We start from the raw sequence: 26,719 nt of genomic DNA, 5'->3' as shown, positions 1-26,719 counted from the left end.
CAATATCACATGTCTGTGAGTATGTGAACTTTTAGTATTAGCAGGTAATCAAAATGTGAATTTATAGTCAGGTGTTTTCAGTCAATGCGATGACAATGAGGTGCGAGTGGGCGACCTGTTTTATATAAAGAATTAATAGGTATCTATCAAAATCTGATCTTCACAACACGTTTGTGGAAGTGTATCATGGAATGAGCAAAGGAGATTTCTGAGGACTTCAGACGAAGAGTGCTTGATGCTCATCAGACTGGAAAAGGTTACAAAACCATCTATAAAGAGTTTAGACTCCACCAATCCACAGTCAGACAGACTGTGCAAAAATGGAGGTCCTTCCGTCTACATAAGAATGCTTAAAGAAAAATAAACGTAAAGTTTTCAAATGGCCAAGTCAAAGTCCTGGCCTTAATCCTATGGAAATATTGGGGAAGGACCTGAAGAGAGCAGATCATGGGAGGAAACCCACCAACATAACGACTTTGAAGCTATATTGTATGGCAGAATGGGCTAAAATTCCTCCAAGTTGATGTGCAGGACTCATCAACAATTACTAGAAGCATTTACATGCAGTTACTTCTCCATAAGGGGGTCTCACCAAATACTGACAGCAAAGGTTCACATACTTTTACCACTCAGAGACGTGATATTGGATCATTTTTATCAATCAATAAATAGCCAAGTCTGATATTTTTGCTCCATTTGTTTGATTTGGTTCTCTTTATATACTTTTAGGACTTGTGTGAAACTCTGATGGCATTTTAGGTAAAATGCAAGCAGACATATGGAAAATTCTGAAGGGTTCACAAACTTTCAAACACTACTGTGTCTCCTTGAAAAAGAGTTCTCAGTGCTTACAGAAACCAAATCACATTCATATTTTCAGTGCAATGTAGACAATTAAAAGGTTTTTCATGAAAACAACCCCTGCTCTGTTAGAGCGTATAGATATTGGGAGGGGGCGCTCTCAGGACATCCTCGATGAGCTAGGACAAAGAGACATTTTAAAAAAATGTGGTCTACTACTATGTTGCAATTCTTATGTATCCAGTATATATCCAGAATGTATATACATTCAGCCTCTTCCTACACAGATTGAAATCATAGAGGAAAGGCTAGATAGGCAGTGAGATGCTTGTTGGCGCCATCTTGGATTAGTAGGCTGCTTTTCACATCCTTGGTATTGCTCCACCTCCTTGGTATTGCTCCACCTCCATTCTCTAATACGGTCTTGAACAGGTACTTTATTATACATGTTCTGTAGCAGCAATACAGGTTTATTATAATCAGCATTTAGGGTTATGTCCCGGATCAATGTCATACACCAGCTCCTTTGCCTTGTACTGTAATTTCTTCGACCATTGCCTAAAAGGAAACAATTGCATATTAGAAACACATTTCACTTTAATTGTGGAGTTTATACACAACATAAGTAAGATCACCTATTAACCCTTCTGTCACATTGTATAATACATGCATATATAGAACAAACAATGGCAGCCATAATGAGCAGCGGTCCATTATACAAGTGATTTTTCTTGGTACGGTCTCTGGTTTAGAGAACGATTACTGAATTAACAGTATTTCTTCTCGGAGAGGTTGAGGGTCTCATAAAGACAACCCGGATCATATGCTCACTCAGGACCCCCCTCAATAGGCTATAATGGAGAGCCGCTCTGCAAGAGTAGCTTCCAGTGTAGTAAACTCAGGCCATCTATATTAAATGTACGGCCACTACTCTGATTGCTCACCAAGTAATGCTACGATTCCCCTGCAGCCGACTGAACCTATAGAATAAACAAATAGAAGTAAGGGTGATGTTTATGAACTTACCTTTTCTTTTTAACTGTGTACATACATACAGCGACACATAAACCTGCCATGATCACAGCTACAACACAGTATAGCCATGGGAGTCTAAAAGAAGGCTCTGAAATAGAAAACAAAACCAAACACAATTATTGGTAAGAGCGATCCTTTGCAAAGAGACCAGGAGGGCTCCAAAAAGATTTTATTTAGTGTTTGTGATATTTCCAATTATTCCTATAATGGAAAAATTGCTAAAGATTATATGACAGGGAGTAAAACTGGTTCTGGTACTTAAAGGGGTTGTCAAATTGTAAACTATTAGAGATGAGCGAACGTACTCGGTAAAGCACTACTCGTCCGAGTAATGTGCTTTATCCGAGTACCTCCCCGCTCGTCCTGAAAGATTCGGGGAGCGCCGCTGCTGACAGGTGAGTTGCGGCGGGGAGCAGGGGAGAGCGGGCGGGAGAGAAGGAGAGAGAGATCTCCCCTCCGTTCCTCCCCGCTCTCCCCTGCAGCTCCCCGCTCCGCGGCGCTCCCCGAATCTTTCAGGACGAGCGGGGAGGTACTCGGATAAAGCACATTACTCGGACGAGTAGTGCTTATCCGAGTACGTTCGCTCATCTCTATAAACTATTGATGGGCTATCCTTAGGATAGGCCATCAACAGTAGTTCGTCGAGAGTCCACCACCTGGGACCCCCGCTGATCAACTGTTCTCCGGTCTTATGTGTTTGTGCACTGAGCTGATTTTTGCAAGAAGCATACAGCTCCATTCTTATTGTAGTGGCAAAGCTTGGTATTACAAACAAAGTTTCCATTCACTTCCATGCCTGCAATACTAAGTCTGGCCACTGCCGTTGGAACGTAGCTGTCTGCTTCCTACAGAACTCAGCTCAGTGCCCAAGTACACCTGCCCGGCAAACAGCTGATTGGTGGGGGGTCCTGGGTGGTAGTCTCATGCTGATTTACTATTGATGGCCTATCCTAAGGACAGGCCATTAATAGTTTACAACTGCACAACCCCTTTAAGTGCTAAATATAAAATATGTCTTCTATAGAGGCAATGAAAATACCAATCCAGTGTAGCTTTTAGAAGGAACTAGCAAAGGTTGTGCAAAGGGTTCTAGTCAAAATCATATCAAATATCTGTATACTGGAATCAATTTCATTGCTCTAAAGAGCCTCATAGTTTGTGATCTATACAACTAAACTTTAAGTTTATTTATTTTTTGTTTCTGCAGCTTTTCTACATTTACAAAAATTGGAAACAGCAATAGGCCAAGTCATGAAGTAATGCTGTCATTTCACAGAAATTAAGAAATGCTTCAGAATACTACTAGAATCTCAAGATCTGCCATTATTAAGAAAACACCCAAATACTTCATCTTAATTGTGTTGGATGAACTATCACTCAGTATAAGCCCAGGGCTGGTTCTGATGGAGCGTGTTTATTGGGCTCAATCCAAAAAAGATGGATTTTGATTCCGTTCAAGAGTTTAAAGAGCCACAAATTCCTTTTCTATTACAACCTAACTTGACATCAAAGTGCTTGGAAGAATCTTAGATAGATCGCTATTAGAGATGAGCGAACGTACTCGTCTGAGCTTGATGCTCGGGCGAATATTAGCGTGTTCGGGATGCTCGTTACTCGTAACGAGTACCACGCGGTGTTCGGGTTACTTTCACTTTCATCTCTGAGACGTTAGCGCGCTTTTCTAGCCAATTGAAAGACAGGGAAGGCATTACAACTTCCCCCTGCGACGTTCAAGCCCTATACCACCCCCCTGCAGTGAGTGGCTGGCGAGATCAGGTGTCACCCGAGTATTGAAATCTGCCCCTCCCGCGGCTCGCTACGGATGCATTCTGACATTAGTTCAGGGAAAGTGGTATCGTGTTGGAGCTGCTATAGGGAGAGTGTTAGGAGTTATTATAGGCTTCAAGAACCCCAACGGTCCTTCTAAAGGCCATAAATCTTCTCTATATGCGCTCAATGGGCAGCTTGAAATCCCCGCCTCCAGAACCACAGCCAATCACAGCCATTCAATGACATCATTGTCATTGGCTGTGATTGGCTGAAGGCACATGTGTTTCTGGAGGCAGGGATTTAAAGCCTTTCGTAGAGAAAGCAATAGTCTGCCGGGAACCAGGAGGGAGCGAGAGTCTGCAAACACCAGGAGGGAGCGACAGCCTGCAGGAGCGCCGCAGATCGTCTGAAGAAGTGAGTAATGCTTTTTATTCTTTGCTACACTGTATTGTCGGCGTATAAGGTGACAGTTGGGGGGTCGTCTTATACGCCCCGTCGCCTTATACGCCGGTATATATTTTAATTTTTACACATTTCTGGATGAATTGCAGGGAAGGGGTTATATATTTAACCCCTTACCGACAATTCACCCCACGCACGCCGGCAGCCCATTGCTTTCAATGGAGCGGCTGTATTGCCGCTCCATTGAATTCAATGGGCAAACATCGTTCTTCTCTGCCACAGCTGTTACAGCTATGGCAGAGGAGAACGATCTTTATGCTGACAGTGGGGGGGGGGCCCACTCTTGCCGCTATTGTGGCTTAATAGTAGGACCTGGGAACTTGAGATGCAGCCCACCATGTAGCCCCTCGCCTGCCCTATCCGTTGCTGTGTCGTTCCCATCACTTTGTAGAATTGCCCAGATTTTCACACATGAAAACCTTAGCGAGCATCGGCGATATACAAAAATGCTCTGGTCGCCCATTGACTTCAATGGGGTTCGTTACTCGAAACGAACCCTCGAGCATCGCGAAAAGTTCAACTCGTGTAACGAGCACCCGAGCATTTTGGTGCTCGCTCATCTCTAATCGCTATCCAACATCAAACACCAACCAGGACACTAATTATCCATTCCTCCTGTTAATCCAGATTTGTTTAACTCAGTCCTTTATTGGTAGTTTGCATGTGGTTACTGCAGTTGAACTGCAACATGTACGGTTACCGTTACACTTATGGAAGCTGCTAAAGCAAACATTTGATGTACATTGTGCATGCTGCACTACTTTGTCTTGGAAAATGCTGAAGGGCATGATGAAAACTGCAAGGGTCCCAATATAGTCAAGTTAATTTGTGTCATAGGACAATTCTGCATTCCGAATGGCAGTATGGATGGAGACTTTTTTAATTTTCTGTTTTCACTGCAGATCAGTTGGATCAGGATCGGGGTGATGTCACTGTGTCAGCGTCAGCCCACATGACCCACATGCCAGCACATGCTTTGTGTCATTGGCTGGCTGGCCCAGCCAATGGCTGTACGCATTTATTCTGGCTCCTCCTTACGATGAACACCAGTTATACTTCTAGTCTGAAGGTGTTTCTGGTTTTCTCTTGAGCTCCTGTCCTGATTCAACTGTCAGATAAGTCTGCTTGATTTTTAGGATTTTTAGGTTGTTGTAACATCTTTCTCTTGACTTATTGTCATATCAGCATTAATATTTCATCTGGTTCATTGCATGTTGTTTTATATTTATAATCTATGTAATGACCTTTATTGTAGCAAGCATTATCCCTCTTTCCAGCTAGGAAGAGTCAGGGTTCCCCCAGAGTCTTCACGTGGAATCACCCTCATCAGGGCAGGTGCTCTGCTTTTGGGTAGGGTTTCTCTGCATTAGTAGATTAGGATCAGATTTCTCTGTTCCTCCACTTTAAGTTCCATTATTAATATTTATGTTTTCCACATTAGCATATTGTGTGTATATCCGTCTTTTTAGGATACTAAATTATGTCTAATCCCCACATGGTGTTTTTGCATCCAGCTTTGATGCAACCGTAATGTGGAAAAACTAAACCTATTGCAGCCTCGAAACTGGAAACTATTATTCATTTTAATTTAGTCCTTTCAGTGCACAAAATTCTATTTTTTTTATAGCATCTTAACTAGAGATGAGCGAGCGTACTCGTTAAAGCAAATTACTCAAGGGAGTATCGCCATTTTCGAGTACATGCCTGCTCGTCCGAGAAGATTGGGGGCCGTCGGGGGTGAGTGTTGAGTTGCGGGAGTGAGCAGGGGGGAGAGAGAGAGAACTCCCCCCTGTTCCCCCCCCCCCCGCTCTCCCCCGAATATTTTCGGGCAAGCAGGCATGTACTCGAAAATGGCGATACTCGCTCAAGTAATTTGCCTTAACAAGTACGCTCACTCATCTCTAATCTTAACCCTTTCAAAACCAGAAATTTTTTTGTCCTTTCATTTTTGTTTTTTCTTCTCTGCCTTCCAACAGCCATAACTTTTTAAAAATATTTTGAAGAAATGGGATGCCCAAAAAGACTTCATTTCTGATTTTGTATGTATTTTTCCTATGTTATTCACAGTGCAGAATAAATAGTGCAATAGTTTGATAGTTCGGGCTTTTACAGACACAATAACATCAATTATGGTTCTTTTTGTTAATATTTTTATCTACTAAAAATTAAGGATTAGGTAGTCTGAAGACTGAGTCGGCCCTATTGGATGTCCAAAAACAGGACCCTCAACTGTCAGATTGGAGGGAAGGCATAGAAGAACAACTGCAGGTAATATAGCTACCCCTCTGGCCCTGGGACAGAATTTTATTTTGAAACTGGAGGGTTGCTTTAACTAGGCTACACAGAGGTTCATATGTAAATCAGTGCGTAAAGTGCTAAATAGAGACAAAGAAAATACAGATTTGTCAAAGGCAGTTTGAGGACAGGTTGCCATATGGAATTGTCCATACTGTGCAGTGTAACAATTGTAGGTGGTCGTATACATAACATCCAACACCCTGCTGAGCTGGATGGTTGTATGACGTCCGTCGGGGTTCTCTTACTGTATATTGCCAGCCTCTCTGCTGTCAGAGCCTATCCAACGTGTCACCTCATGCAGTACTGGCTTTAGCCAGCATATAGCGCCGTTGTATAACGGCAGAAAAAGAGTAAGCCCCCTAGGAAAACCAGGATACAAATTGGATTGGAAAGGGTTAATCCTGTGTTCATATATTACCTGACCAACAGACTTCTGTGCTCCACTCGCTCCAGTATCCGTCATTCGCACAATACATGCTTGCTCTTCCTCGTACACGAACACAAAGTTTAGATGTGTTAAAACTGTATTTATTTTCTTCCCGCATGGCGACAGTCTAGAAGGATAAAGAACACAAAGTTATAACCAACATTACTAACATACAATATAATAGCCAAACATAACTTCCATGGGCGACTAGAATAGGTAAAAGTAAATAACATTATATACAGTATATGGGATTATTGTATTTGAGTGTCAGCATTATAGATGTAAAGGTTGCACCCTCTATAGTTCTACTAAACATAACGTAAGTCACTAGAGTCACCAAAAGGTTATAAAAGTTTTATATAGTTGAACATCTGAGAGCTCTAGTTGTAATGCTACCATCTTAAACTGACCTTATACTGCATTTGGTACCTTGTTAATAGCAAAACCTATGGAGCTGGGGTGCAATACCAGATACAGCCAGTGGGCAAGTGTGGCGCTATTGCTTGGGGAAAAAAGCTGACTCTGTTTTCTAACCCTGGATAACTCTTTAAAGCAGTCAAGACTATTTTTTAAACCCAGAGAGTCTTTTAGGGCATTGAAATTCACTGGTGACATGGGATAGCATGGCTATATGAGGTCTTGCATACAATGACTAATAAAAGTACTGTATATAACACTATATATTCTAGATAAGCACATTGAGATAGTTAAGAATTTCAGTTTTGTAGGGGTTTGGCTGTAGAAGCTGTGTCAGTGACTCAAGTATTATGTTATCATATAACCCATATATATGAACAGATGCAACTATAGGGGTGGGGAGGTTGCTGTCAGACCTGCCTCATAGTGCCCAAGAAGACCCATTGACTTCTCTAATATACATTGGAATACCAGTACTATAAAGACCATAGTAATTTGGGGAGGGGAATAGGATTGGGTATTGGGGCCAAGAATGAATTATCAGAAATAACTTATGTTGCGAACCTGCCATGTATTCATTCGGTTTTTTGACTGGATCTCGTATTCCATACAATGTGCAGGAAGCCTGCCCATGGGCTTTGTCCATTCCACGACAATGTCATCAGATGTGCCCCTGGTCATAGTCAGATTTTCTGGGATGCCCGGTTTGCCTATCAAAATACATCACAAGCTGAAATTATAGCATTTCCTGGACCTTATACTGTTGAAAATGAAACATTTTTATAGAAATTTTACACTGACATATCTGTAAATAATATTTGTAGGAAAATTCCACCAATCGGACACAACATTAACCCTTCCTGACATCCACTTGGGTGCCATGCTAGCCTGGGGCCTTGTGAAAGTCGCTAGGGCTACCATGTATTTCCGGATATTAATCTGTACATGTGGCACGGCTTAATAGATTGCCTGTAGAAATAGAATATACTGCAATACTAAAGTATATTTTATAGTGCATAAGCGATCAGATGATCACTAGTTCAAGTCCCCACTAAGAATTTTAAAAAAGAAAGTAAAAATAAGATACATAAAGGTTTTTTGTTTAAGTATTGGTAAATTCAAAAAGTATTAAAAAAACTAAAAAACACACCTTTTCCCAGTTACATCAAAAATAAAATAGCTTAAAATATTACCTAGTCTGTAAAAATTGAATGTAATAAAATATCACATTTATCTCTCATGGTCAAAGCCAACAAAAAAAAGAAATAGTGTCGGAATCACACTGTATTGAGTACCCCTCCTCTAAGAAAATACTGAATAAAAAGCGATCAAAAAGTCATCTGTTCCCCAAAATGGTACCAATAAAAACTATAGGTCCCCCCCCCCAAAAAAACAAACCCTCACACAGCTGCATAAATAGAAAATTAAAAAAAGTGACAAAGTAATTTTTTTAAAGGTGTTCTATTTTTTAAACTAGTACATCATACTATAAAAACGACATAAACTTAGCATTACTGTAATCATACTGACCCACAAAATAAAGTTAGCAGGTAGAGATGAGCGAGCATGCTCGGTTAAGGAAATTACTCGAGCGAGCATCGGCATTTTCTAGTAACTGCCTACTCGTCCGAAAAGATTCGGGGGGAGAACGGGGTGGAGATCTCTCTTTCTCTTCCCCTCCGCTCCCCCTGCCCCCCCCCCCCATCCGGCTCCCCCTCACCGCCCCTGAATCTTTTCAGATGAGTAGGCAGTTACTCGAAAATGCCGATGCTCGCTCGAGTAATGTCCTTAACCGAGCATGCTGGCTCATCTCTATTAGCAGGTCATTTTTAGCAGACCGTGTACTCCTCGAAAAAAATAGCAAAATTGCGGGAAGTTTTTTCAGTTTCACCCCACTTAAAAATCATTAAAAGGGGTCAAAACTACTTGTCTAAAATTGTGTAGGTTTTCATCTTTTCACCAAAACAGCTCTGACCCAGATTTGTAACTATAGTGGGTGTTAAAGACGTGTTCACGCCCTCCACTCCTCTAACAAAATCAGATTAAGCCCCCCTCTAACTCCCACACACATTAACAAATGTTGGACATCCATAAAACTGTTGATGTTCACTGATTGCCCTTCCTTAGACCATTTTTGTTGGGTACTAACCAGTGCATGCTGGTAACCCTACCAGACCTGTCATTTTGGAGACCAGTCTAACCCAGTCACTAGCCATCATCATTGTGATTGTCCAGCTGATGTTGTTGGCCTTACTCAATAGAAAGTTATTGGGAAACATTTCGTTTCTGCTTATTTTTATCTTACCTATATTCTGCAGCTGGAAAATGAAGTATGATGGTTGTATTGGGTCCGTTCCTGGAGTTCCGCTGACACAGATGAACAGGTCTGAGAAAAACTCAAATTTCTCTCTTCGAAAATCACATCCTATATTTATTTCATTTAGTGTTATGTAGTTGGTACAGGTCTTCTTCTGAGACATTTCAGCTTGCCTTTAAAAGTGAAGGACACCAAGAACTTTGTAAATCACTTGTTTTTGCAACAGTAAGAGTTCACTAGTAGAGATGAGCGAGTATACTCGCTAAGGCACATTACTCGAGCGAGTAGTGCCTTATCCGAGTATCTCCCCGCTCGTCTCTAAAGATTCGGGGGTCGGCATGGGTGACAGGTGAGTTGCGGCGGGGAGCGGGGGGGAGAGATCTCCCCTCCGTTCCTCCCCGCTCTCCCCCGCCGCTCCCCACCCCCCGCCGGCCCCCGAATCTTTAGAGACGAGTGGGGAGATACTCGGATAAGGCACTACTCACTCGAGTAATGTGCCTTACCGAGTATACTCACTCATCTCTATTCACTAGTAAAGCATAGATGAGTCATGTCTACTAATTTCGTTATTCAGTATGTGTCATGAATTCAGTTTCATTCCCCGGGGCATGACTACACACATGTAACATAACGGCATGGCAGATAATAATAATCACTCTTCTTCAAGGTGGTCTCATCAACTGTAAGTGGAAAATCTATCTCTCCATGCATAAAATGTTGACTCTCAGGTAAGATATATATTATATATTCTGTATATATGTATATAATATACTAGCTGTACATGAAGCTCCACCCGTGTTAAAATGTAATGGACATTAGCTGTGCCCACAGTTTTGCTCATGTTGCTGATTTTCTTTTATAGATCACATTTTTTGTTTTCCCATTGGTTGTGAGGAGATAAAGGTTACTTTTAGAGCTTACCTATTAGTATGCCACATAGTTGACCACGCAAATAGTGACCATAAGCACACCTATCACAAAATCTACACCTACCATCAGGTTGCCACAGGAGGTAGTGGGTTCTCCTTCAATGGAAATCTTCAAACAGACACCGGACAAACATCTGTCTGGGATGACTTAGTGATCCTGCACTGAGCAGGGGGTCGGACCCGATGACCCTGGAGGTCCCTTCCAACTCTACCATTCTATCCTTAATGTTTGTACCATGCTTTGTTAATAGTGATTGTAGGAAAAAGCTTTACGGGGAATTGCAACAGTATAAAGTGGAAGGGAATATTTTTAGGGATAATCAGTATTTTGGTATAGAGACCTTTTCTCCGATGTTGCAACCAGTAAAATCAGTTGCTTCTATAAGATTGGTTTGCTATTGAATGATTTGGATGGATTTATGTTTGGCGCTCTTATCTTCAGTTGGAGCAGATAAATAGGCAAGTGTGGGGGATTCAACGAATTGACGAACTCTACTGGATAGTGAACAGCTTCCTTTTTATTGACAACCTTATAGACAGACTTGTACATTCGAGACGCTGATTTTAATTAGACTCTTCAACATGCATGTCCCCCTGGCTCTCCCCCCCCCCCCCCCCCCCGCCGCCCTCCCTGAGCCTGCTCGGACGAGAACGCAGTTACTCGAGAAGAGTGATGCTCACTCGAGTAACTGCCATATTCGAGCATGCTCGCTCATCTCTAGTATTAACCCTTTCCAATCCAATTTTGATTTCAGGGTTTCCTAAAAGGCTTTCTCTTTTTGCTGTTATACAACGGTGCCATCTGCTGGCTAAAGTCAGTGTGTGCGCACCAGAGAGGCTCCAACAGTGGAGTGGCTGGCAATAGATGGTAAGAATACCCTGTTGGATGTCCTCTGACATTGGAGCTGTACAAGCTTCAATTAGAATGTAGGAGGACGTCAGACAGTGGATTGGAAAGGGTTAACATTTCTACTATATGCCATGGAGAACATTACTGGGCATTGTGTTGGCACTAACCTTTTTATGTGTTATGAAATAAAAAAGAATCCCTTTTTCTATATTTGTATTCATGTGGAGCCGCTGACTCGCGGCCGGCCGTGCAGCTGAAGAGACTTTCCTTGACATTCCGTTCTCATATACATCCAGGTTTATGCTGTGCTGCATCCAAGATTTTTTCCTTACTTCCAAGTGGATAAAAATGTGTCCCAGTTATTCGATGGTCACACAGTTTGGTTTGTAACACTGCAGTTACCTGAGTTGTATGTTCTAAGAAGCCGCACCTGTGTGTCCATCACATGACTAGAATCGATTTTTATCCATTGGAGGTCCAACTGAGTAAAAGCAAGCTTAGATCTTGAAAAACATGAAGAACTGGTACAAAAAAAATTGTATAATTTTTCATTATATAAAGAAAAATAATTTATGAAAATAATGTGCCCAAAGTGTAGAAGTAACAAGCGTACCAGAACTGCAGCTCATAGTTGCTGCGGCTGCCAAGTTCTCCAGCTTTCCATTCACATTTCAGAGTTTCATATTTCTCATTGATACACTTAAAGTCTTTAACTTTAGATTCAGGAGTTCCTGCAATCAATAAGGAGAATGTCAAGGTGTTTGCAGTATCGAGCAAAGCCACTATTATTTATAGAGATTTGTCATGTTCTCGGATCAGTGGGGCCGGCTGCATAGCTGACTCTATCGGAACCTTTCTTTTGTTCATGCTCACCCCATTCTCCCGTACCAGACCTCCTTAGATTCAGCCCCTGTCACTTTCAATTCGTCAAACTGGTGGTCCACACCTACTCACTGTCATTGGGAAATATCAGACTTGATTGGCTGTGAGTGGTAGAAATCGCCCACTTGACGCACTCATAGCGCCATCAGCTGAATCTAAAAAAACCCCTGTACGGTTGAACAAGGGCATGTATGAACAAAGGAAAGACTGCAATAGAGTTGGTCCTGCTGACATGAGGACATGGCAGACCTTCTTTAGGGGGTGGTACAAGAGTTTAAAAAAAATCTGGCAGCAGAATATATAATAAAATATATATTATATTCAGCCTCCAGGATCCTGGCTTCCATGCCGGCAGGGATGACACGCTCTACTGGCACGTGATCCCTGCAGCCAAGCACTGCTTCCAGCTGTCATGTGCCATATGTACTTGCATCACTACTAAGACCAGTAATACCTTTTTTACAGTAATTATCCCTATACAGTACAGTAATTTTTATGGTAATACATAGAATTAATCTACATAAAAGGTTTAGTACATTGCATTATTTATCTTGCACTGAGCTTATGTTAAAGCCTGTATTGTAGTACAGCGCTGAATTCACAACTCTTTACACTTCAGAGCTGAAACCTCCCAGCATTCCTTGTTGACTCAATATTTACTTAGAACTTAGAGCTCTGGAAATTTGCATTCTACGACTTCATTCATATTACATTTTTAGTCTATGTTTAATATATGTATGGGGAAAGCTCTCAGAACATATGATAAATGAGACCCCCTAATCACTCAATGGAGACCATTTTGGCCTCCATTCAGGTGGCTTCTATCATGGTTACAGTTGTGTAACTGCACAGAATAGTGCACAGCTCTGCACTATTTTATGCAGAAGAATCCAGTAGAGAAAAAAGCATACCATGCAATATAAGTTGTGCTTTTTTTCTTAACAATGGCAGCCTATGGGGGACAGATGCCACTAAGTAGCATCTGTTAAACATCTGAGTCTACTACTTTTGTCATAGATCATCCCAACGGTAACCTCAGATGTAAAGAAGCCTTAGAAGTGTATGTATAAGATAAGTAGTGTAATATATTTACATAGAGACTCAACTTTTCCATAGATTGCATCTGCATATAATCTACTGGATCCAAAAGTTGAATGATTAAATAAAAGGTCTGTAAACATAAAGGCAGTTATTAAAGCACTACAGGCAGTACTCCGAGTTGTCAGATGCAGCCCTGCTGAATTGGTCATTTAAATGTTTTTCTTCAACACAGTAAACTCATCAAGTTAAGGCGCTATCACGGACAATGATTATCGCTCAGAATCCATTCAAATATCCAAAAGTGAGCAATAATCGTTACGTGTAAACGCAGTGCAGTCGCGCACTATTCGTATTATTGTCATTCAGTGCTGGTTTTTAGCCGCCATAAAAGCCATAGTTTAATCGCTCAAAATGTGTTCTGTTAGAATGGGATTTTGAGTGGCTGCATGATGGGCTATTGTTTACCTTGCATACATAATGAGTACACTGTTTACTCATTATGTGCTGTGCCAGGAGGAGACAATGGAATCCTGCCACCAAGATAACCATCACATAAACACCCAGCTGAGCAAACAACTCCCAGAGGAAATGCAGATGAATAAAAGCCATTATCTGTATGTGTAATTTTTTTTCAAAAATGTCAGCGGCTCATTTAGTTGTGCGATTCTTTAAGCGATAATCATTGCGTGTAAAAGGGCTTTTAAGATAAGTAACATTGCAGGTGTATCTATTGCACATTTATCTGGAGTCCCACAAAAGTAGCACATTCATAATCATATCAGACTGAATGATATTTCATACTAGTAATGACATGGCGCTGTATTGTGTCTCACCTTGTAAAGGCGCTGGGTAGTTCATTTCTACCCACTCACTCCATACTTCTTTTTCTTCTGTACACGGGCCTTTCAAATAGGTCCTCATTTTTATGACCACATTCTTTCCAAGATCAAAGGCGTCTCTGTATGTTTTATGCCACACCCTGACTGACTTTGTAAATAGGAAATAAAGCAAATTGACATTTTATTAAAACATCTTCGGAAGCGCTCTTCTATAATAAAACCTCACATAGAATATACTAAGAGAAGTTATTATTGCCTGCCGTGTTACCAATACAGTGGAACTGCATCCGAGTCCCGGTCACTATATCTGCAAGCCTGCTAGCATTCACCACAGATATATGATGAGTCCCACCAACAGCACAAAGTATCCCCTCACCAGGGTCAGGCCAATAAATGCAAAAGCCAGATCGGAGCCAAAAACCAGAAAGGTTCCAAATATACAGAAAGCAATGACCGGCAGCATAGACGGGTGTGCAAAAGTACAAAGACTTCTTTATTGCCCCATTACAAAAAGTAGCAGCGTTTTGGCATGAGGAAGGCCATTAGGGCCGAAACGCCGCTACTTTTTGTAATGGGGTAATAAAGAAGTCTTTGTACTTTTGCACATCCGTCTATGCTGCCGGTCATTGCTTTCTATGCTAGCATTCACCACGTGACGCTCCTCCTTCAATGTTAAAGGGCTCTTTCACACGGGCATGTGTTGACAACGTATTACACTTGCGACGTATGCGCACATAATACAATGTATATAGGCTTATTCGGAGGCGTGAGCCTGGCCTTAATCAGTGCCAAGGCTGCTATAGTCACAGATCCCTATCCTATATGCCTGCCCGTTCACACCGCACCTGCCGCTCCTCCCCGCTGCATTTAGTGCACCACTACACACTGTTGGAAGCAGTGCCAAGGATGCTGTAATCAGATTGGCAGTATATACAAGTTACTTTAGTTCTATTCTTTTTTCTGTGGAATATCAGAAATGTTTTCTAAGATTTTAGTAGTTAACAGGATCCCATGTAATGTTAATGATTGTGTCCTGCCAAGATACATTACTTACCATAACTCCTTGCCAAGACTCTACTAATTCTCATGAATGAAGTCTAGCACTCGGGCATTGATCCAAATTACACACTAATGCTCCAAAAACCCTTTCTATGGATTTCTAGTGGTTAAGAACCTCTCCTGGCCATGTTTGTCATGTATTGCCTCGCCTTAAAGGGGTCATGCCCCAAAATTAAGTGGTAGGTCCAACACCCGAGACCCCTGACGATCCCTTAAACTGTGGTGCACATACACATCATTGCTCTGATTGTGGAGAGTGTTTTCCTTTTCAGTGGGATTGCTAGAGATAACTGAGTTCAAGTGTGGAAACTTCTCCATTAGTCCGATTGAATTGAGTGGGGATGCACATATGCAACATCCACAGGGGGCTGGGAATAGTTTTTAGGGGTAAAACTTGGTGACGATTTCCCTTTAAACTGCATGACATGAAAAACGTTTTAATATTAATCCATAAATGATATTAACTTTAACTTTATACCCATCATAACTACCGTACAACACATCCTCCAAAAAATAAGCCTCCATACAGCTACTGTGTGGATGTAAGTAAAAATAAAAAAAGTTATGTCTCTCATCCTGTTACAATACAAAATTAAAAAAATATATTCTTTTAATGAGTGAGGGCTCAGTCACACGGGCGTTTTTTTGCCCGATTTGCAGATGTGCTTGCGATCTGCATATATATATACCCAATGCTTTGCAATGGGATCGGTCATATGGGCGGATGGGCCAAGAATTATATGACACAACGATCCGCAGAACGCATGTAACTGCATTCTGCGCAAATCGCTGTTCTTGTATATGCGCTCAGTGGGGCCGGCGGCAGCAACGCCGACCCTATTGAGAACATATACTAAAGATCGTTCTCCTCTGCCACAGCTGTAACAGCTGTGGCAGGGAAGAGCGATGTTCTCCCATTGAAGTCAATACAGCCGGCTCCATTGAAAACAATGGGCTGCCGGCAAGCACTGTATTAATTTTCGGGGAAGGTCTTCAAATATAAGTCCTTCCCTGAAAACCATCCAAAAAAGTGTAAAAAAAAAAAAAATATATATATATATATATATATATATATATATATATATATATATATATATACACTCACCTTTTTGAAGCTGCTGGAGATCAGCCGCGTCCAGCCGTCTCTTCTCCTGAACTGCTTTCTGTAGTATTCAGCAGGCGGGGATTTAAAATCCCCGCCTGCTGAATGGGCTGCCTCTGATTGGTCACAGCTCTCAGCCAATCAGAGGCAGCTCTCAGCTGTCAGTCAATAGCTGAAAGCTGCCTCTGATTGGTCACAGTGCTCAGCCAATCAGAGGCAGCACTCACTCACCCCTTCATGAATTCATGAATGGGTGAGTGAGAGCTGCCTCTAAATGGCTGAGGGCTTTGACCAATCAGAGGCAGCTCATTCAGCAGGTGAGTATATATATTTTTTTTACTTTTTACACTTTTTTTTTTGGATGGTTTTCAGGGAAGGGCTTATATTTAAAGCCCTTCCCCAAAAATTAATACAGCGCTTGCCGGCAGCCCATTGCTTTCAATGGAGCTGGCTGTATTGCCGGCTCCATTGACTTCAGTGGGCGAACATCGTTCTCCTCTGCCACAGCTGTGGCACAGCTATGGCAAAGGATAGTGGGCAGTGCCCGTGTGACTGAGCCCTTTGGGCTGATAAACGCTGCTAGCAGCGTTTTTTTCAGCCGTGACGCTGGCTTCGGTCACGCGATTTTTTGTGCGCATCAGTTTTTAGGGTTCCTAAAGGCCCAAAATATCCTGGAGTTTCAAGTGTTGACAAGGATTCCACATCTATCTCTGTGATTAAATCTTTACACTGTTTTGTTGATCTATAATTGCTACCGTACCTTCCATCTTTCTTCATTCACAACTTGATGGGTTAATTCATATCGTGGAGGGCATTCACTTGTGTTATTCATAGAAGCTGGAGGCTGCCACGTTATTTCTAAAAGTCCCAAAGTCCCCAGGTCCTTAATATGTATATTAGAAGGCGGGCCAACTGGAACCAAGAGTAATTACATTTTTATCAGTAAGTACTTCAGTCTTATGAATGTTACTTTTAAAGATTTCATTTCAAGATTGCTAATTGTCACATAAAATGATTAGTGACCAAAAATGTTTTCCCATATTTCTGAATTCTAAATCCAAGGGATGTCAGAAGTGAAAAATGGACTGCTGCCCCTTCTTCCCATTTCCAAATTGAAGATTGGATTGTAGCATTGTATTTTTTCCGAAATATTGCCCCAACCCTTCCCCCCTCCCATTGTCTGGGAAAGGGTACCATTCAAGACAAATTTATTTTTTCATAGGTGGAGTACCCCTGGGTGGTCTGAACAAACTGATGGATTTGTAATTCTATGATATAAGTAACATGTAATATACACATATATAAGGACTAGCTGGAATGCCCGGCTTCACCTGAGTTAATTTGATACAGGTGTTTACGTGTTGTTCGCACGGAAAATATTATGAAATCAAGGTTACTTTGGAGGAACCGAGGAATAAAATATGTATACACATAAAGAAGCATTAGATTCTCCTCAGGCTGCATGTACCGATGTCCCTCTGCAGAATGTGCCACCCCTCCCACTCTCCTGACTTAGGACCTAAAGAATGCTCGTGCCAAATTTCATGCTTGTGCAGCAGCGGGAAGTTACATTACATAAGGGTGCACTTACTTTTGCAATTAGCATTGAATAATCGAGTTGTAATACCTTTACTTTTCCTATTTAGAAACTAAAGAATGCTTGTGCCAAATTTCACGTTTGTACGACCCCAGGAAGTTACATTACATAGGGCTGCCAATACTTTTGCACTTAGCATTGAATTCTCAAGTTGTGACCCCTTTACTTTTCCTATTTAGGACATAAAGAATGGTAGTGCCAAATTTCCTGCTTTATGACACTGGGAAGTTAGAGCATTAGATTAGGTATATTACATAAGGGTGCCAGAATTGAATAATCAAGTTGTGAATTCTATACCTTTTCTATTTAGGACCTATAGAATGCTTGTGCCACATTTCATGTTTGTACGACACCTGGAAGTTATATTACATAGGGGTGCCAATACTTTTGCAATTAGCATTGAATTTTCGAGTTGTGACCCCATTACATATATAGATAATACTTACCAGTCATCTGTACTGTTGATGAGCACTGAAGGTAAAGGGTTGAGTAGATAACAATTCTTGATACCCACTGAAGGCTTGGGCTTTTCATACTATTACTAAGGGAGGCATCATTTATGTTCCACATCTTTTTTTTCCCTTTACAACAAAAAAAACCTGAACAGAGAAAAAAAACCATGAAAAACAAAAACCATAAAATGTTGAATACCTCAAAGTGACTGCTTATGAATAAAACATTTCTTGCCGTCCGGGTCGTTATTATGATGATGCTTTTGTTCGGAGTATGAGGTTGCCTCAGATCACAGATCAAAGCCCAGCCAAGGATGGTAGACATACGACATGCAAGGGAGTTGCCTTCATCAGATACACTTCGGCAGCTATTTCGGTGATGGCCATCATCTGCTTGATGAAAGAAGATGATGGCCGGTACTGCTTGCGGCTCTGAAGGACTACAAATATCCGGTAAAGCAATAGTTTTTTAACATTTCTTTTTATTTAAATGATGCAAATAAACCTGAAACAAAAGAAGCCGAGTGCTTCCTAGGACAGCGGGGAACATTTATGACTCTTTTTACCGCAGTAAAAAGTGCACATTTTTGCGCAAACATGTATTTCTGCATAAAATGTGCATCTTTTCTCCTTCCTGTGCTGGTGGGCATGGCATCCCCAGACTGACAGATTTATATATAATTTAAACCATAAACTGCTGTAAATTATACCAGAAAGGTACACCAGGTTGGACAAGGCGCACATTTCTGTCTAGGCACATGGAGCTGCCGGTCATGCACGGAATACATTAAGAGTATACCGTATATACCGGCGTATAAGACGACCCCCCAACTTTCACCTTATACGCCGGTAATACAGTGGAGAAAAAAAAATCATTACTCACCTCCCCCAGCGTTCTGCGGCGCAGCTGCAGGCTGTCGCTCCCTTGTGGTCCCCGGCAGAGCATTGCTTTCTGAATGCGGGGCTTGAAATCCCCGCCTCCAGAAAGCTAATACACACGCCGGCAGCCAGTTACAGCCATTCAATGGCATCATTGAATGGCTGTGATTGGCTAAAACACACGTGGCTTCAGCCAATCACACTATTCAATGACATCATTGAATGGGTGTGATTGCTAACACACGTGCGCCTTCAGCCAATCACAGCCATTCAATGATGCCATTGAATGGCTGTAACTGGCTGACGGCGTGTGTATTAGCTTTCTGGAGGCGGGGATTTCAAGCCCCGCATTCAGAAAGCAATGCTCTGCCGGGGACCAGGAGGGAGCGACAGCCTGCCGGAGCGCGACAGAACGCCGGGGGAGGTGAGTACTGATTTTTTTTTTTTGACACTTTTTTTTTGTATTACCGGCGTATAAGACGACGAACGACTTCAGAGCAGATTTTCCGGGGTTCAAAAGTCGTCTTATACGCCGGTATATACGGTACATTTTTCCTGTGGATAAAGGACAATAACATTTCATGGGTAATTTTTAGAGATGAGCGTGTATACTCGCTAAAGGCAATTGCTCGAGCGAGCATTGCCTTTAGCGAGTATCTCCCCCGCTCGAGACAGAAGGTTCGGGTGCCGGCGCGGGGGAGCGGTGAGTAGCGGCTGTCAGCAGGGTGGAGCGGGGGGGAGAGAGGGAGAGAGAGATCTCCCCTCCGTTCCGCCCCGCTCTCCCCCGCAGCTCCCTGCCCGCCGCCGGCACCCGAACCATCTGTCTCGAGCGGGGGAGATACTCGCTAAAGACAATGCTCGCTCGAGCAATTGCCTTTAGCGAGTATACTCGCTCATCTATAGTAATTTTCTTTCCTTCTTATAACGGTCATCTCTCTAGCATCCCATGTGGTCGTATCTAGCACCACTTTCTTATTTTAAATCACTAACATACGGCTATATATCATAATTATCTCATTATCTGAGGAAGGAGTAGAGTCACCCAGAAACATGTTATATGGGATATCTTCCTAAAAAGGAGGATGGGTCCACATGCTTTGATCAAAATATGTGCTAAGAATCTTGCACTTTTATGCTGTTAGTATAAACAACAGTTGTGTAAATTTATTGGATATTAAGTGTGTATGAGCGCTGGGGGACATGTTTCTGTCTGATGAAAATGTTGTCTTGGATGGAATCCAATTGACTTCTGAGTTTTCATTGCATTTGGAGCGTCTTTCCGTACGATCTATTGCTCCTTTTTATTTCAATGCACTCCCTATATTACTTTCTGAACCCCAGCCCCCAAAGATCTTGATTTGAGGATATCTTATAGAATACATTTGCATGGCAATTCATGCTGCACTCTCAATAATTACATTGTCTGTTACACTATGGAAATCCTGAGAACATGGCTTGTTGGGCTAGTTGAAAATTGGAATTGAGAAACACTTGCCTACATTTTAGGTGGTTTTAATTTTCAAAAACCAGGAAAATGTGACTTTCACATTCCTACTGTACCTTCATGAAACTTCAATTTAATGCACACAACTTTAGGATTTTTTCAGTACATCACGCTTAGGGATATTCTGTTATTTTCTACTTTCATGTCAGGATCCTCAAAATTATGGGCCATAGAATTTCTATAATGAGAGTATTTTCCATATGGATAGCACCATAGGGGATTTGTGAACCATACTAAAGACATCTTTCCTGATAACACAACCATGTCACATATAATGCTGATCCAGAGAACTGATAGGCACCAAGTTCCCTCTACCAATTGCTTTATGTCTGGCTGTGGAGAACATAGCACAGATAGGCAATAGAATGGAAAATGTTATGGATGTAGCCAGAGTTTTTAAGAAGAGTATACCAAGCAAATCCCTACTTACCACATAAAGGGCAGTTAGCAGTAAGCATTTCCAATATGTAGGCTCCAACATCCTCACAACCCTACATTATTTCTACAGCAATATCAATTGTCAATAACTAGCAGTGGCCAAGTTTTGCCTTTTACCAATAATCATGAACAAATGTTTGTGAGAACATTGCCCTTGATCGTTTGATCGTTTTCCTTGATCATTGCAATCAGACAATAATCAAGAAAGTGTTTATTTGTTGGATAATCAGTTCATTCGTGCTGCTGGAGGGATCATCATTGTAGGCAACATATCTCCCTGTGTGATTGGGGAGGTACTGTAATGCCAACAGTAGTGTTGAGCGAGCCAAAACAGTCAAAACTTGCTAAAAATTCAGCTTGATAGTTGATCTTTCCTGAACTTACTAGAGCAGGCGGTCCAATGTGGCTTAGTGGCTAGTACTGTTATTCTGCAGTGCTGGGGTCCTAGGTTCAAATCCGATCAAGGACAACATCTGTGTAGAGTTTATATGTTCTTGCTGTGTTTGTATTTATTCTTCTTAACATAGGTTTGCACCTTATAAGATGACTATTATTATGAAGAAACCCAGAAGAACATACAAAGTCCATGCAGATGTTGACCTTGGTCAAATTTGAACCTAGAACCTCAGTGCTACAAAGCAACAGTGCTAACCACTGTGTCATCATGCTTCGTCATTCTTCCTCCTCCAGAGTAGGAGGAAAAGGAGAAGAGACACAAGGAGAACATACAAACTACATGTAGATGTTGACCTTGGTCAGATTTGAATCTAGGACCCTAGCACTGGAGGGCTACCCTCACCAGCACCTTCTCTTAGACAGTGCTATACACCAGTTTTAGGGATATTAGTGAAGTTCCAGTTTGGTTTCAAATAGAGATGAGCGAGCATACTTGTCCGAGCTTGATACTCGTTCGAGTATTAGGGTGTTCGAGATGCTCGTTACTCGTAATGAGTACCACGTGATGTTCGAGTTACTTTCATTTTCTTCCCTGAGAAATTTGCGCGCTTTTCTGGCCAATAGAAAGACAGGGAAGGCATTACAACTTCCCCCTGCAACGTTCAAGCCCTATACCACCCCCCTGCTGTGAGTGGCTGGCGAGATCAGGTGTCACCCGAGTATAAAAATCGGCCCCTCCCGCGGCTCGCCACAGATGCGTTCTCACTTAGCTGAGGGAAAGTGCTGTTGATGCCGGGGCTGCTATAGGGAGAGTGTTAGGAGTGATTTTAGGCTTCAAGAACCCCAACGGTCCTTCTTCTCTATATGCGCTCAATGGGGCCGGCGGCAGCAGCGCCGACCCCATTGAGAACATATAGAAGACAAATCATTCTTCTCTGCCATAGCCGTAACAGCTGTGGCAGAGAAGAACGATGTTTGCCCATTGAATTCAATGGAGCCGGCAATACAGCCGACTCCATTGAAATCAATGGGCTGCCGACGATCGCGGGATAAATTGTCGGAAAGGGGTTAAATATATAAGCCCTTCCCTGCAATTCATCCAGAAAAGTGTTAAACTAAAAAATATATATATACTGACCTGCTACCGGCAGCCGGAGTTCCGCGCGACCGTCCTGCAGTGGGTGTGAAGGGGGTGTGAGTCAGACCTGCCCCCTGATTGGCACAGCGCTGTAACAGCTGTGGCAGAGAAGAACGATGTTAGCCCATTGAATTCAATGGAGTCGGCTGTATTGCTGGCTCCATTGAATTCAATGGGCTAACATCGTTCTTCTCTGCCACAGCTGTTACTGCTGCGGCAGAGAAGAACGATCTTTATGCTGACAGTGCGGGGGGGGGGGCACTCTTGCCGCTATTGTGGCTTAATAGTGGGACCTGTGAACTTGAGATGCAGCCCAACATGTAGCCCCTCGCCTGCCCTATCCATTGCTGTGTCGTTCCCATCACTTTCTTGAATTGCCCCGATTTTCACAAATGAAAACTTTAGCGAGCATCGGCGATATACAAAAATGCTCCGGTCGCCCATTGACTTCAATGGGGTTCGTTACTCGAAACGAACCCTTGAGCATCGCGAAAATTTCGTCCCGAGTAACGAGCACCCGAGCATTTTGGTGCTCGCTCATCTCTAGTTTCAAACTAATTTGGACCAAACAAAACTTTTTGCCGAAATTCAGTGAACCATCTGAGACAAACTTTTCAAAAGTTATCTCAACAGTAAGCAATAGCAGTGAAAGCGTATGAGGAATGAGGGATTGTATGAACAACTGTTCATCCCCCATCATGTCTGAACTGGCCTGTGTAAAGGCCATTGAAACAAGCACCAAAATCATTGATCAGCTCTCATCATCTGGCTCACATCCAGCGGTGTTTAACCATTTTAAGCTCCAAAATCACGCATATGGGTCAATTAGTTTGCTAAAAAAAACTCACCATATTGTGCACATAAAAACTTGAGATTCTGAATTGTAGGGATATTAGCTTCTAACTCCCATTGGGGACAAGGACTGACATGTAAATTTTTATTTTTTACACTAATGGAAATTCCGATGACCACATTAAAATGATCAAAAAATAAATAATGTCACATAGTGCTAAATTTTGAAACAAATATGCTACTGTATACCAAAGCTCATTAAAAGTTATACAATATAATAAAAGGAACTCCCTTATGTCCTCATACATGAAAAAGTCTGCCGAGATTCTCAAAAAACTCAGATTTGACTCTGGCTGTACAGCAGCTAAGTGCAGCAGGGACCCGTCTTCTCTGTACCCTCTACAATAGCAGACCAGGCATGCTAAGCCTTACGCCCCTGACCCCTCCAGCATCTTTCAGAGGAAAATGAAGGGGGATAGAAGGTGAAAAAAAAACTAAAATATTTCTATGTACCTGACTGCCAATACCAGCTGCATGCTTACATGATTAATAATAATAAGGACTGAGTGACCGCTATCTGCAGGATTGTGCTGATTCAGCAGTGTCAGCCGCTTCCTATGCCAATTATTGCTATGCAGTAGTCCAAACCAATTTCAGCACCGACTGACAAGAATAGCATCCAGAAAGCTATTAATTATTAGCAAGTCTATAAAAATAGTTACACAGGGAAATCCCACTACTTAATTATTAACACAGCGGGACATGGTAGCAGCATTACACTGTACTTGTATGCATAACCTGTCTGTATAGAGGTACTGTATGCCCTAAAACTGGAAGCACATAGGCGTTGCAGTATATTGCAGTTGTGTATCCATAGATAACACAGCTCAGGCCTGAAGCTGAAATGTTGGAGATTAAGTAGCACTAATTTTCGGGTTTTGTCCAAAGTTCTGTGCTGATTATTTATTTCATGATTCAGTACATCTGTTCTGAGGCCAGAGGTTTTTTTAGCTGATGCAGAGCTTCAAATTCCTTATCTAAGTTCCATTTGAAATTTCTGGCGGCCTACAGCCGTCACTAGTGGATCTTAGCAGCACACTACATCCAACTCCCATTGAACTGAAAAAGACAGATTTAGCATAATTAATATCAGAATCTGGCGTGAATTATAACAGAAATCCACATCGCCCCATAGCTGGCGTAGATTTCAGTTTGTAGCGCACGGACAGCCAATATGCAGTATGTGTTAGGAAAGGGAGCGTCATAATACACTTAGCGCATCCTCCTTTAGCAGGCTTTAAATTAACATTTGTATATTAAACATCGATCTTGATCATTTCACCCATTTCCGGGGTGGTGCTGCTGGTGATCCCTGTTGTATGGGATGAAGAATGTATGTAGCAGTGCTATGGATGTGTGACGTTCATGTAGCAAAGCTGTGTGGCGAATCGCACCACCAGAAACACTGGTACTATAATTCCTAAGAATTACTAGTAATGTCTTCTTTTCCCAGGGAAACTTCCCCTCCCCTCCCTTTTTTCCAGTTTCCTCTGAAATCCATGGGAGTTTGCTGCGTATTTTGGCAAAAGATATGGCAAGACCTACCTTTTTACGCAGCGCATAAAATTGGCGACCAAAAACGGTCGCATACGTGCTATTCTACCCCTATGGCCGCCTGCAGATGGGCGGGTCGCCGTGGGACCCGACCCGAGCGCCTGCAGGGACCAGCGCGTACTCACCCGCCTCCGCGGCTCCGGCTGTTTGATGTGCCGGCTTGCCGGGCAGCCAGGGCATGCGCAGACCAGAGCCGGCAGCGGATGAGTGACATTTCTGTGTGGGGCTCTGTGAGCCCCACACAGAAATAGGACATGCCGCGGTTTGTTTGCCGTGTGAGATTTTGCGCGGCCGTCTGCATAGGATTGCGTTTGTTAACGCAATCCTATGCAGGCTTGCAGCGGCAGAAATCCCGCCGTGGAATTTCCGCTCATGTGCAGGCGGCCTATGTGATTTTTTTTTTTACGCATCCAAAAATCGTTAATCTGAAAGAATACATTGGAATCCAACGCTTCGCATGATACAATTTTTGGGCGATTTCTTTCACGCAGCTAAATACAGTCATGTGAATAAGCCCTAAAATTCAATAACAAAAGAGGATCACTCCAGGGAGGTGGGAGCAGTAAATGAACCCCGTAGATGCTGAGTACAAAGCAATAACAGCTGGAGAATTGTATCCAGATATAGTCTACATGTATGTAAGATACAAAGAAAAGAATAAGCAAAAGGCAAGAATGTCAACAAGAACAAAAAACCACTGAAAACAAAACACATCAAAAACACAACAGAAAAACACCTAATACTATGCAGCCATCTACTCTATAATACACATTCCCCACAACTAACAGCAACATTGTATTTAGCAAAAATGTTTGTTTCTTTTTCCAAAATTGTAAAGCAAAAAAGATACAAAATTGAAAAAGTCAGATCTAAATAATTAAACTCTTCACACGGGGAATGATTCTCCTGCATCCAATAACATAACCTGACAGTAACTGAGATGCGACCATGAAGCACCATTCCATTAGATTGTGTACTTACCAAATGGTTTATCCTGAATCAGCAGCACTTAGTGTTCTTGCTGAGGCATACTACAAAGCCGAATAAATACTGGGAAGGAGAAGGAGTGGTCAGACAGAGGAGGGCAGCACGTGCCTGAGTCATGCCGAGAAGACTCTCAGATTGTTTGATTCATTCGCTATTCACTTGGTCTGACAGCATTTCTCACCCAAAATCTGCTAGTGATGTGACCGTCACATGATGTCTTCAAGTTAGCTAGATCTCACCCAAAGTGTATTACACATGTATGTTGTGTAATAAAAGGGGTTTCTGACATTTATCATATTTCTCAATCTATAAGACACACTTGTTTATAGGAAGGACCCAGATTTAGACTCTGAGCAACTGCCAATAAGGATTGGTCATCGGTGCTAGACTAGCCAAAGCCGGTATTCCAAGAACAGCCAGCCTTGTGCATATTCTCATGCAACAGTGTCCAGATCATGTAGAGAATGGTATGATCGAGGACCAACATCCAGCCAACCATACCAAAATCAATATATTTGTGAAAAGCAACAACCCTGATCGGATCCCCTTAGAAGTAAACTTTGATTAATCATACATGAACCTCACCTTAAAGAAATATAAAAAAAACCCAAAAAACACAGATATGCTGTAGCAGCAAGAAAAATGATTATGCAGACTCAAAGGGTCTGAACATATGAACTACCTGCCTCACTA

At 42.1% G+C, this 26,719-nt stretch overlaps 1 protein-coding gene across 1 annotated transcript; it reads right to left on the bottom strand.

Annotated features, from left to right (window-relative positions):
* Positions 1 to 26,076, bottom strand: IL13RA2 (interleukin 13 receptor subunit alpha 2). Its single transcript, XM_066581882.1, has 10 exons — positions 26,021 to 26,076; positions 18,273 to 18,425; positions 16,990 to 17,141; positions 14,063 to 14,216; positions 11,920 to 12,037; positions 9,516 to 9,700; positions 7,775 to 7,920; positions 6,785 to 6,920; positions 1,828 to 1,924; positions 1 to 1,359 (listed from the first exon to the last, which is right to left on the bottom strand). Exons 2-10 carry the CDS (start codon positions 18,394 to 18,396, stop codon positions 1,281 to 1,283), a joined length of 1,191 nt encoding a protein of 396 aa, XP_066437979.1. The 5' UTR covers positions 18,397 to 18,425; positions 26,021 to 26,076; the 3' UTR covers positions 1 to 1,280.
* Between the last annotated feature and the right edge of the window lie 643 nt (positions 26,077 to 26,719).

The sequence above is a fragment of the Eleutherodactylus coqui genome, chromosome 10 (genome assembly GCF_035609145.1).
Source record: "Eleutherodactylus coqui strain aEleCoq1 chromosome 10, aEleCoq1.hap1, whole genome shotgun sequence".
Lineage (NCBI taxonomy): Eukaryota > Metazoa > Chordata > Amphibia > Anura > Eleutherodactylidae > Eleutherodactylus > Eleutherodactylus coqui.
This window is presented reverse-complemented; position numbering and strand designations above follow the sequence as displayed.

Coding starts and splice junctions, on each gene's coding strand:
- IL13RA2 (XM_066581882.1), bottom strand. CDS start 18,396: ATGTGGAACATAAATGATGCCTCCCTTAGTAATAGTATGAAAAGCCCA. Junction 17,142..18,272: donor ATCAACAGTACAGATGACTG/GTAAGTATTATC, acceptor TCTTGGTTCCAG/TTGGCCCGCCTTCTAATATA. Junction 14,217..16,989: donor TGAATGAAGAAAGATGGAAG/GTACGGTAGCAA, acceptor CTATTTACAAAG/TCAGTCAGGGTGTGGCATAA.